This window comes from Lagopus leucura, unplaced genomic scaffold (genome assembly GCF_019238085.1).
Source record: "Lagopus leucura isolate 7727_CA_CO unplaced genomic scaffold, USGS_WTPT01 Super-Scaffold_100008, whole genome shotgun sequence".
In the NCBI taxonomy this organism is placed as follows: domain Eukaryota; kingdom Metazoa; phylum Chordata; class Aves; order Galliformes; family Phasianidae; genus Lagopus; species Lagopus leucura.
Window position 1 is genome coordinate 34,901,352 of NW_024962265.1, and position 11,601 is coordinate 34,912,952.

Genomic DNA, 11,601 nt, shown 5'->3' on the forward strand with positions numbered 1-11,601 from the left:
TTTTACTGCTAACTACGTATTTGCAATAGGATATTAAAACCAACTTTCTTTTCTAAAACTTGCCCTTAAAACCCTACATGGAGACCTTCTGAAGAAAACCCTCCCTATTTTGGTCTTAAATCAGACATCTATGAATCAAATGGAATAGTACTCACCACTGACAGTCATCATCATTGCATGTGCCTGTTAAATCGAAGCGGCAGAAACACTGCTTTGGCTCGATCATATTGCTATAAGTTACTGAACTGAGGTACAATTTTTCCTTGGTTCGAAAATACGGACTAAACCTAAAATGAAATAATGAATTATTGTGACAGAGCATACAAACTGAGACACCAATTAAACATTTTGAAAAAATAACCAGTTTTTTTTTAGTACTAAATCTCAGTATTTCCAAAACCCTACTTCCAACCAAAATCAGCAGTGACCTGTAGTATATATAGCAGTATAATAGCATAGTGTAAGACATAGGTGGAAAACAGATGAAAGGAGATGGAATGGAATAGTATTTCCACACAGATTCTGCTCTAATATTCTCTTTTCCCCCATGGAGAATTTCAATCACTAAGCTTCCTAGTTAAAGAAAATTGCTTCAAGAGAGTCATGTTTCTCATCACAATTCACCTTTCTGTACACGTGTTGGTTATCACTGAAAAGCAGTGTAGACTTCTTTAAAAAGGTGTACATACACAAGTTAAACAGCTGTTAAGTGTCTCCGTACCTGTAGGATTTAAATACTAGAAGAGGACTACGATATGGTCCAAATGGAAATGGTTTTGCTTCAGTTTGTTTATTCTGTGATGTAACAAAATCCATATCCACTGAAATTTCCTAGAAAACAGATGAAAAGATGTATAGCAAGTGCAATACAACCTAATAAAAGCCACATTCATATTTCAAGTGTTTACCTGACCACATAAGAGATCTTCCTTAGGTGCTACAAAGGCAGTACTTTTCACTAACAGTTCTTTTAAACTGTCAGCTTCAGCATAAAGTTTTTTCAGTTCATCAACATTCAACCCAAGGAAAAGCTCAGGCTCCTCTGCTGCCTTTTTTGAAAGTTTGTTTATAGGTTCTTGTTTTGGAGTGTCCATGTGTTTAAGATTTGGCTTAGTATAAGAACTAGATTCTCTGAAAGATCTCCTTCGTTCCCGATTTGAATTAGACAGCACCTCATCATCAAAGTAGTTTTCTTCACTGTCCAAAGACAATTTATCCTGGGTAAGATCATGAAGTGATGGCTGAGGTAATGCAAATTCAGCTTCCTCATCTGCCTGAGGTGCAATATCGGATTGTTCCTTGGTTTGAAGTGCCCGAGCTTCTTTCAATTTCTGAATCTTCAAAGCATACTCATACTCCAGTTGCTGCAGTCGTCTTTTTTCTAATGCAATCAGTTCTGCTGAATGCTTTTTTGGACTTGATGCAGGGGAGCTCTCCAATTTCAACATTTTGCTTGGCTGAAAAGAAAAAAAAATCCCTTTATTTCATTTTCACATTTACTGATGTATTGACAGGAGGCAAATTAAACACGGGCAAGTTATTTAACTCAAGAGTTTATAAAAATATTCTCATGCCCTTGCCAAGAAAACGTCAAAAAAAAACAGCAGGAAAACCACCAAAAAGTCTCTTGCAAATCAATTGGCATCTATGCAGGTTTTTCCAATACAGATTACACTACATCTTGTGCAAGGCTTAAAAAGAAGTTCTGAGCATATTTAGAAGGTGAACTACAACACAAGTATCCACAGGAAAAAGAAAAATTTGCAGAAGTACACAGGCAAGCATAGAGGCCTGGTTCTTTCATAATTTGTAAAGTAACAAAAAACCCACTTCAGTGCCTTTGGTAGATAGCATAATGAGATGGTTAATGTCTACAGACAGCAATTTCCTTTCTTCACAGACAGAAAAATAACAGAATCTGTATCTTAATGACATTGCTCTGGCAAATATATGTTGGCTATGAACAATTTTATTTTTTGTTTGTTTGTTTTCCCCACTACTGATTTCTCAAAAACAGAAGAAAAATTAGGAAGATTCCTCCAGTGCTTCTAAAACGTTCTCCTGTTTTTACTGAAATTCCATCTGAAAAAGGTTTCGTAATCAAAATTGCTACTGCTTTTTAAGAACATAGTTTAAGAGCACTGTTTAACAGCACAGACTTACTCCAAGATGTTCTTGTTCCAGTTTTCGTTTCCCAATTTCCTTACTTGCTACTGCTTTTGCTCGAGCAAGTTCCTCCCCATATTTTAATGCCAGAGCTTTTTTGACTGTTACTCGCTGTTGAACTTTATGAATCTGGAGGAGAAAAAAAAAAAAAAGCAAGTTTCCAGATATGATCAGACAATAAAATACAGTTAGAAAACACATGGGAATTAATCATGCCTCCAAAGCAAGCCTACTGTGTTCAAACAACAAAGCTTCCTACTCTAAATTTTCTAGTTACAATTAACAGAAATTCAGAATTTACTTGTTCCTGAAGCTTCTTGAGAAACATCTTATTAGCGTTCAAGATCTTCTCTGTTGCCTGTAGTTGTTCAGCCAGTTTGTTAATTTTATTTTCAGCAATTCGAACATTCTCTCTTTTCTTGGCTTCTTGTTGCAACAAATGTTTCAAGACAGATTCATCCTTCATCAACAGAAGTCTAGAAAAAGACACATAACATTATTTTCCAGAGACATCTCTTGGAGATATCACTGTTCTATTTAGAAACCAAGTTGTGTTTAGAGTGATGCTTACCAACACTTCTAGCAAAGACCTAAGTGTCTCCAAATAGTCTTAACATTAAGTGCTGATATTACATAAAATAATTCAGTCTCCAAGTTTTCACCAGATTTCTACTGCTGAACAGAGAAAGGTAAGAAGTGGCCTATCTTCAATACTCTTTTTGACATCCAAAAACCACATTTTGTTGCCTTGTGTTACTCAGCAACCCAATTCTTTCCTAGGCCATGTAACACCTCAAGACATTGCAAGATGTAGCTTTAAAGAACAGTAGAGTAATCAAAGATGAAGAATTTGATGGATGGAAGTAAATAAAGGAAGAAGAGATGGAATTAAGTAAAGGAAGGGGGATGAACATGTTTCAATATACATCTGAACACAAGTCAGTTTCCTCACCAGTCCACACATCATAAAGCAACAATGAAAACAAAATGTAGGATGCAAAGTACCTATGATGTTTGCCATGGCAAAGGAAGGGTGAGAAGCATGGAAGAGGCATACTAAAAGAAAAGGTGTACAGGAAAAGCTTTAAACAGCATGCCTAACCTGCAGAAAATACTAACTCATTTATATCAAGAATATCTAATTGAAACACACTATCCTCCAAGTGTACTGACCAGAAAAAAACCATACTCCCTTTCCCCTATTTTAGAGTTATTAAGAACAGATAAAGTTCTAGTCACTGAATGTAAAAACAGCTGAACACTGTTACTGTGAGTAATAACTTGTAAATAGGTTTGAACACCAAACTTGCCCTTCAACATAGCTCCTTTTGTATAGCAACAGAATTCAAGGTTCAACAACTAAAGACAACAAAAAAAAAAAATGCTTGCTGTACTTCAGTGACTACACATTAATAAACACATACTTAGAGCTTTCATCATTCTAAGCAAACAAGGCAGGACATGTGACAGTGAAAGAGACTCACTTGTTTCTCTTCAGCTTTGCTTCTGCTTCAGTAACTTGTTTTGTTGCTACTGCTATTCTCCCAATTCCATCAACTTCACCATCAGAATTTGCAGGGGATGAACTGTTCTTCAGTGGATCAGATTTAATTAAACGCTGCTTTTCACGACTAAAACATATGTCAAAAGCAAAGATTTTCAGCAGCTTCAACATTAACTCCTAACTTCTAAAACCTTCTAAATAAAAAGCAGCAGTGCAAGACTTTCAATTTAAAGAATAAGACTTCCACAACTCCAAACATCTTCTGCAAGTCAGTTTGAATCTAATGACCTCCTTCAGCTGTCCTACCAAAAACTCATGGTGGAAAGACTGTAGATAATAGTAACGTCTTCAAACCTCTATTTTTTTTCTAATCACAAAAGCACACTACCAAACACCTACAAAGAATGTACGTTTTACTTTAAAAACAATCAAACTCGCTTGTACCTAGCAATCTCTTCTTTTAGGAGTCTGTATTCTATCTTCTTATCTTCTGGTAGAGCCTCTGGAGTTCTCATTGGATCATTTTCCTTTTCCGATTTTGGAGGAGCTTTGATTCTTGAAGCCTTTTATAAAGAAAAGTTGAAGTCAATACTTCTCATGCAAGTTTCAAATACAGCTATTAACAGTTTTTCAGCACAAACTTAAAGCTGTTCAAGATTAACAAGACTTTTAACCAACTACTTATTTTACCATTAACTAAACATGCTTTTAATTTGAACTGAAATAATGAATAGCTTATGCAAATTACAATTTGATGGTTCAGACAGGAGTAACCTATCTACTCTTGCCCTTTTCCGATGTAATCCAACTGTTTCTTGATTCAACTCTAGAAGTTTAAACTCTGTAAACAAAGCAAAATAATTACAAAATAAACCTATTAAATATTGATAGTTTACCTCAACATTTCTCCTTGCTTCTTTTATCATGGATTCTAGTCCTCCAAATACGCTGTTGGTTGAGTTAGATGGCTCTCCATCAGACTCACTATCATCTGAATCATTTAACGTAACCACAACAGACTTGTGTTTTGGAAGCTGTATAGAAGAAGAAAAAAATTATATTAAAAAAAACTAAAAAGAGATAACTGAACTCATTTACTAGGAAAAGGAAGTTAAAATCCTTCATTATGGCACAAGATGGTACACTAATTTCATGTTGCGTGAGGAAAACTTAACCTGTGCATCTCCCCTAGCATCCATCCTTGATAATGTAACATGAAAGGTACATCAATATTTTCTTCCTACTCCCAAGTACCTACAGCATATTTGTAGCTTCACAGTCATAATACATGAATCACAAATATTTCACTCCTATAATTTCATAAATTATTTCCATTTTAAGGAGAATTATCTGCCACTTACAAGCAGTTTTTGTGAACAAACTGAAGGATAGCAGGGAAGTCCACCCTAGAAATGCTGTAAAGTAGACTATTAAAGACCAGGACTGTCACACATTTGCAATGCCTCTTGTCCCAGCCCACAGTTAGAGTCAGCTGACCTCACAGTGAGCTGCTCATGCAGTTAAACTGGCAGAACACAAATGCACACGGAAAACACAGGCTCCAAGATTAATCACTTTTTGACAGCATTAATAATTGAATCCACACAAAGAATGATGTAGAAACAAGGAGATTAGTCTCAGATGTGAACTGAAATTGCTTATTTTCTGACTGCAGCTTCAGAACATTCCCCAGACTCACTTTCCCATCTCCCAGTATAAGTCAAGTGAATGAAATACAGATTTAACTTTTACATCAATACAAGTCTGAAGTTTTACATGCCTTTTAAAGTGCACACCAAAGAAATCCTCCACTTATTAGGGGAAAACAAAGTTCTTTCTGATATTCTCATAAGGATCATATCCACTGCTTCTGAATGTGCTACAGCTGCAGTACCTGCACCACCACAGCAGAGTGGTGCAATTCCAATTTTTACTGGTTCGTGAAAACATAATAAATCCCAAGTTCTTCCCCCCTCAATTATTCTCTGACTACGTTTCCAAGTCAATCTTACTTCATCAAATTGGGCTTTCCACCCTTCTTCACATGCCCAAAAAATCACTTCCTTATCACTGGCTTTTTGACATTCACAGACCAAAGCTGCTAAAATTCTGGCACAGCAGGGCAGCATGAATTGTCCCTAAATCTCCCCTTTGTTTTTCTACTAGGGAAAAGTTGACAGAGGGGAGGATCAAATCCAGCCTTTATCCAGGTGTTACAGCAATGCCTTTCATCACCATAACTTATATGAGACATTTATTACATTACTCAAACTGCCTGACAACTTCCCAGTGACATAATCTCCCTCATTCCTGCACCTTCAGTTAAGCACCTCTCATCTGTGATAATGCAGAGCAATAGAATAAATGGCTATTCAAGGCTTTTTTTGTTTCATCACACGTTTAGTATTTAAACATGGATAAGCACACAAATGTAAGCTTAACGACCGTAGAGAGGAATAACAAGATTAAAGATAACGTGTTCCTCCAAATGTAGTAAAAATAAAATAAATACAAAGACACCAAACACCGATATTAATCATACTGCTCACTACAGTATCAGTGTAATATTACATGGACTTTAATTTGGCACAACACAGGCAAACACTTTTTATAACATGCTTCCAACAATCCAAGATGTTTGCAGACACCACAAATCAAATGCTAACTAAAGTTAGACATGCTGTTCAAGTGAAGTTCAAGTTACAGAATGTGACTGGAGCTAATGTAATGAAATCTGCTGCTGTTATAAGAGAAAAACACCCTCCTCTCCTTAAACTTGCACTGACAGACATGCCATTTGTCACCTGTTCTGTGCTGATGCTCACAGTTCACTGAAAAAGAAGAAAAAAAAACACTACCCAACCCCATCACCACTTCTGCAGAAGAAAATGTTCTTTACACCCCTTATAAAGTTTAGTTTTTTCACTAACGCAGAAAGTTAAATAAGGAACAGGAATGATGCTCCAGATCATAGCTTACAAGAAGAGAGACTCTGACAAGGAGTAAGAGAAAGACCACCTTTTGAGGGGAAAGAGCAACTGAGGGGTTACTCTGGCCAGCTACCACAGTTTCAGTCCATGCTAATCTGAAAAAAGGATTAACTGAACTACATACAGTCTTTGAAATCCAAGCTTCATAAACCTGAAATTTATGCAGCTTTAGCAGAGATCAGCTACATTTACACTAGCAACAACCACAGATCTGTACCTCAAGCACCTTAAAGTGAACTGATCCTACTCTGATTCCATGTAATAAACACTACAGCTAGACTTCACCAGTACACTCTCCAAACTTATTAGTTTGGTTTAGACCAACTTACACCAACCAATGACGTTCCTTTCTACAGTGAAAAAAGAAACACATTTTCCAGTTCAGCTAAGCATGGGTGTGTTTTGATGCTCCCTCATGCTGTTAGATTCTTAATTCAGCATCAAATTATTTCCAGAAGAGAACATGGATTAAAGTTACTAATGATTCAAATGTTTAACTGAAGCTCCACCATTCCATCCTGCATCCCTAGTTTAAAAAAAAAAAATTCTCATCTACTCGCTCTTCCCCCAAATTGAATTCAACTCCAACTTGCAGTCCTGTTAAGAGAAAGCACCAATATTTCCTTACTGTGATCACCGCTCGTGGAGGCCTTGGTACTCTAACAAACTTCGTATTTTGTACTCGTGGCTGAGATACAGTATTAATACTGACAGCAGACAGATTGCTTCTTGGCACAGACTGCAAATTATCTGGAACAGGAGGGGAAGGAGGACCACTGTTACTTGAAGTTTCCTAGCAAAACAAAATAAAAATAGTCATTACACATGGGTACTTTACAAGACAAATGTAAGCATAAATGATCTTGTTTAGATCATAATTTCAAGTTTCAAGACATGAAACAGACTATACAACTATATCAGATAAAGCTTGTAACACTGCAATAACGCCAAAATGCCATGACACTTAAAACAATCCCAATCTCCTAAACCATAAACCTTGTTTCTAAAAAAAAAAAAAAAAAAAAAAAAAAAAGATCACACACATCAGACATAATCTTTTAGAAGTTACAGGCCTCCCAACTCCTCTCACTGTAAGTTTGAAATGAAGTTACGCAAATGAAATGAGCAGTTTTGCAGAGAATCCCTATCTCTCCCAGCACATTCAAGTTTTTGGCACTTAAGAGTTTCATAACCCCGTCATAAATAAATAGTAAGCTGCAAGTTACAATTCAAAGAGTATCCCTGGAGTTGGTTTTACTTTGATTTCTTTTCAGGTGGTAGAAATTGATTTTTAAGAAATCAGAAAAGCAGCATTCAATCCCCCGAAGTTCACATTTAAGTTTTGGTCAAGATTGCCACCTAGAGGTTTACATTTAAAACCCAATGAAGTACCTCAGATCTGAAAGCCCGTTTGTTAGCTAGCGACTTGAGTAATTCTTCTCTTAAGAGCATCTCCTCTTCTTCTTCCTCATCTGCAAATGGAGGTTTTGGTGGCTGTTCAGGCTCTTCAGGTGGAAGAGGTGGAAGGGGTGGGGGTGGCTCAAGAGAAACACAAGAAATACCCTCCATATAAAGTTGGCTCAAAGATGGTAGAGGCTGAAAGAAAAATAAAAATAAAGGCTTGAGACTTCTGAAGCTTATTATTTCTTTATTCACCAGAGGTTATGCTATCTAAATTATTTCATGGTTTAAAATTAAACTGCAGTGGATTTAAACTAATATCAAAGGCTGTAGCTAAGTGCCTGTAATAACCCCATAAAAAGATGGAAACAACAAAATTACATTTGGAAGACGAATGTAGTGCAGACATACAACTATACATGAAAATTCAGTATCAGGGGTAGTCTAGTCACAGAAATATAGCTGATCTGACAGGTTAGGCCAATGGATTGCATCAAACTGTTTAAAAAGCAGTTCCAAAAAGGTTTTACAAGTTCATCTTGCCAACAGAATTTCACACTTCTTCACTCAAAACAATTCAGAGGGCACCAGAACAGAGGAAAATAAGCATCTCCTTTCCTGTTGCCTTCCCAGTAAGAATAAAAAACACTCACTGAGGAAAAGAGGTGGGGAACTACTTTCACTTCCATGGGTACTCTGTGATACAGAGACTGTGCCTTTTGACTGTTTCTATCAAAGTGTGAAAGGACTGTGACAAACTACAGGGCTTTCTTTTCCCCCCTAGGTAACAAACTTATTTGCTAAGAAACCACGTAGCACCACTAACAGTCAAGAAAAAAAATTTTATTCAATACATTAAACTTTAACTGAACAGAAACTATCATTCAAAAAAGAATATTGGATAATCAAATCAAGTGATCAAATAATTCAGGACTACATGTACGTTTGATAAAACCCTAGCATTAGAAATGAGAGAAAATGAGAATAATTTCAGAAATACTTCTTTCAAGGTTACTTACTGGAATTGGAGGTGGCAGTGGCAAGGAAATTGGTGGTATTGTTGGAGGTGGATAATATCCTACTGGACACTCAAAATAAGGAGGTTGTGCTGGAGAGGAAGCTGTAATAAAAAGAAGCAACTGAGCGTAAGAAATACTAAACTCATGCTTCTACTAAAACAGCAGCAGCCCATTATTTCCTTTTAGTTAATCAGCACTTCGTTTATCAGCCTGAAACACAGACAGTGCATGTAAGTCACAGATGCACAAAAAAAGTTACATACAAAATGCAAGCACTCCCAGACAGTACCGCTGAGGTAATAAGGGATAAATCATCCCAAGTCATATTTTATTTAGTATGTCAGAATCTGCATTCTTAAACTACAAATCTCAGTAGAGTGACTGTGATTCTGTGACTCCTGGCTACTGCACACCAAAACTACAGTACAAATAAGGGCTGAGGCAGATCAGATGTACACACTGAATTCAGAAACATTAGAGCATGAGATGCTTCATCAAGCAGTGTATCATGTAGCAGAGTATTGTTTTAGCAAATTAATGTACAATGTAGATTAAGAAGAACAGGAAAAAAAAAAAAGGAAAATAAAGAATAAAAATTACTAATGCAGTATTTTGATTAATGGAGCTCTTGCAACACTACACCTTCTTTAGCATTTTCACATGGAACAAAAAAGCCTGAATGCTTAAAAGCATCTCAGAGTCATTAAATATTTTAGGTTCGAAGAAATCTCTGAAGTCATTTGTCTTAACACAGGGGGTCAATACAGTGCTAAAGTTTGCTAAGTGATGCATCCAGTCAAGTTACAAGAAGTATCTTTAAAGGGCTGAATTCTTACATTTTGAGGCAACCTGTTTTAGTATCCAATTGTTCTCTGTGAAGATTTGCCCTTATAGGTAAAATTTCTTCTGTAACAATTTAAGCATTTTCCCCTATCCTTCTCTTGCCCAGTCCACAGAAGAGTAGGCTCTATCTTCTTTATAACTGCCACAAGGAAGTTGAAGACAGCAATAAAGACCTGCCTCAGCCTTCTTAACACAGTCTCAGCTCTTGTGGTCTCTTTTCATAAATCACACGCCTCAGTTCCCAAAAAACTTAAAGGTCCTCTGCTAGACTCATTCCAATACATTATCTTTCATGTAGTTGAAAACTAAAGACAAATCAGTCTCCTAAAGTGAGAGGGGAATAAGCACTTCCCTCAGTCCTCGACCACTCTGCTCAGCCATTATAGCCTCAGTGCTCAAACCCAGGCTGCAGCTGGCCTCTATCTCACAAAGGTGTACTGCTGACTCATGTTTCATTCAACACTAATACTGACCCCAGGCCCTTGTCTGGGTAAGCTGCAGCTTTGCAGAACACCCACAGGCCTCAGATTTCTATACAACTGCTTTGGAATGTAAAAAAAAAAAAAAAAAAAAAAAAAAAAAAAAACAAACAATAAAGATTTCACAGTACTACCATGAGAACCCTGGGCACCTTCAAATCATCACTACAGCAGAGATAGAAAAGAAATAACAGTCAGTATTAGCATGTTAGTTAGTACACTTTATTTTTTTTTTTAATGTAAGCGAGTAGATCATATTCCAAAGTAACTGCTCATTTCCTACCTTTTAATCAATCATCTTATAAATAACAGGAAGTCTTACCTGGAGAGTTAGTTTCACTATCTGTATCCATGGCAACTTCATCGTAATTATCATACTGATATATGCCTCCTGCACTATCCGTAGGCTGTTTATCCAAAGACCATCTCAAGTCTGTATCTGAAGACTGAAAGCAACAATGAGAGTATTTTATTTAGCTGTTCTTACGCTATTATTTCAGAGCAAACCTATTTATAGAAGATATTATAGACAGGCCCTGTAACAGTCTTCTAATTACTTTATAAATACAATTTACTCAGCTTATTAAAAAAAGCTTTTGAATTGAATACTAAGTTTCAATCAAATCTACTGCAGGTAGTGACTTCAAACAGCTTTTAAAAGAGTTCTTAGAAGTTTGGAGGGGGGAAAGGAGGAAAGCCTACTGAGCTTATATACTCAAGCAATTTTTAAATATTTATCAAGTCATTTATCTGGTAATTGGCCAAGGTTACATGTTTCTTAAACACTGGAAAGGAAATAAATTCTTGATCATTTCTGTTAAATATGCCATGGTAACTAACAAGACCATTTAAACTACTTTTTATTAGAAAGAACTCAAAATTGTACATAGATAATCTTCAACAAGGCTGAATTTGTGTGTTTAGTTGAAACACTTTCCAGTTGTTGTAAGACTGCTGTTTCAGGACACAAATCCTTCATTTGTCCCACATGAGACACATATCACACTACATAATGCCAAGAGACTTAAATTTAACTTGAAGTAATTCAGAGTAGGAATTAATATTCAGAAATGAAAAGACACAGAAGAGGTAAACGTTACTTCTTAAGACTTCTCATTTTGCATCCTTAAGAGGCATACAGTACATCTGTTGGTAGCTTTTAGAATGTTTAAACACTTCAAGTCTCAATTTCCCCATCA

General features: G+C 36.3%; 1 protein-coding gene across 1 annotated transcript in view; it reads right to left on the reverse strand.

Annotated features, from left to right (window-relative positions):
* Positions 1–11,601, reverse strand: part of ZFC3H1 (zinc finger C3H1-type containing) — a 38,146-nt gene that overhangs the window by 16,085 nt on the left and 10,460 nt on the right. Inside the window, exons 6-17 of the mRNA XM_042872496.1 lie at positions 10,725–10,848; positions 9,081–9,181; positions 8,053–8,256; positions 7,289–7,453; positions 4,567–4,704; positions 4,115–4,233; positions 3,651–3,797; positions 2,468–2,642; positions 2,164–2,295; positions 909–1,457; positions 722–831; positions 156–287 (exon numbers count right to left, since the gene is read on the reverse strand). Of these exons, the coding sequence (XP_042728430.1) occupies positions 156–287; positions 722–831; positions 909–1,457; positions 2,164–2,295; positions 2,468–2,642; positions 3,651–3,797; positions 4,115–4,233; positions 4,567–4,704; positions 7,289–7,453; positions 8,053–8,256; positions 9,081–9,181; positions 10,725–10,848 (2,096 nt within the window). The remainder of the gene's footprint in view (positions 1–155; positions 288–721; positions 832–908; positions 1,458–2,163; positions 2,296–2,467; positions 2,643–3,650; positions 3,798–4,114; positions 4,234–4,566; positions 4,705–7,288; positions 7,454–8,052; positions 8,257–9,080; positions 9,182–10,724; positions 10,849–11,601) is intronic.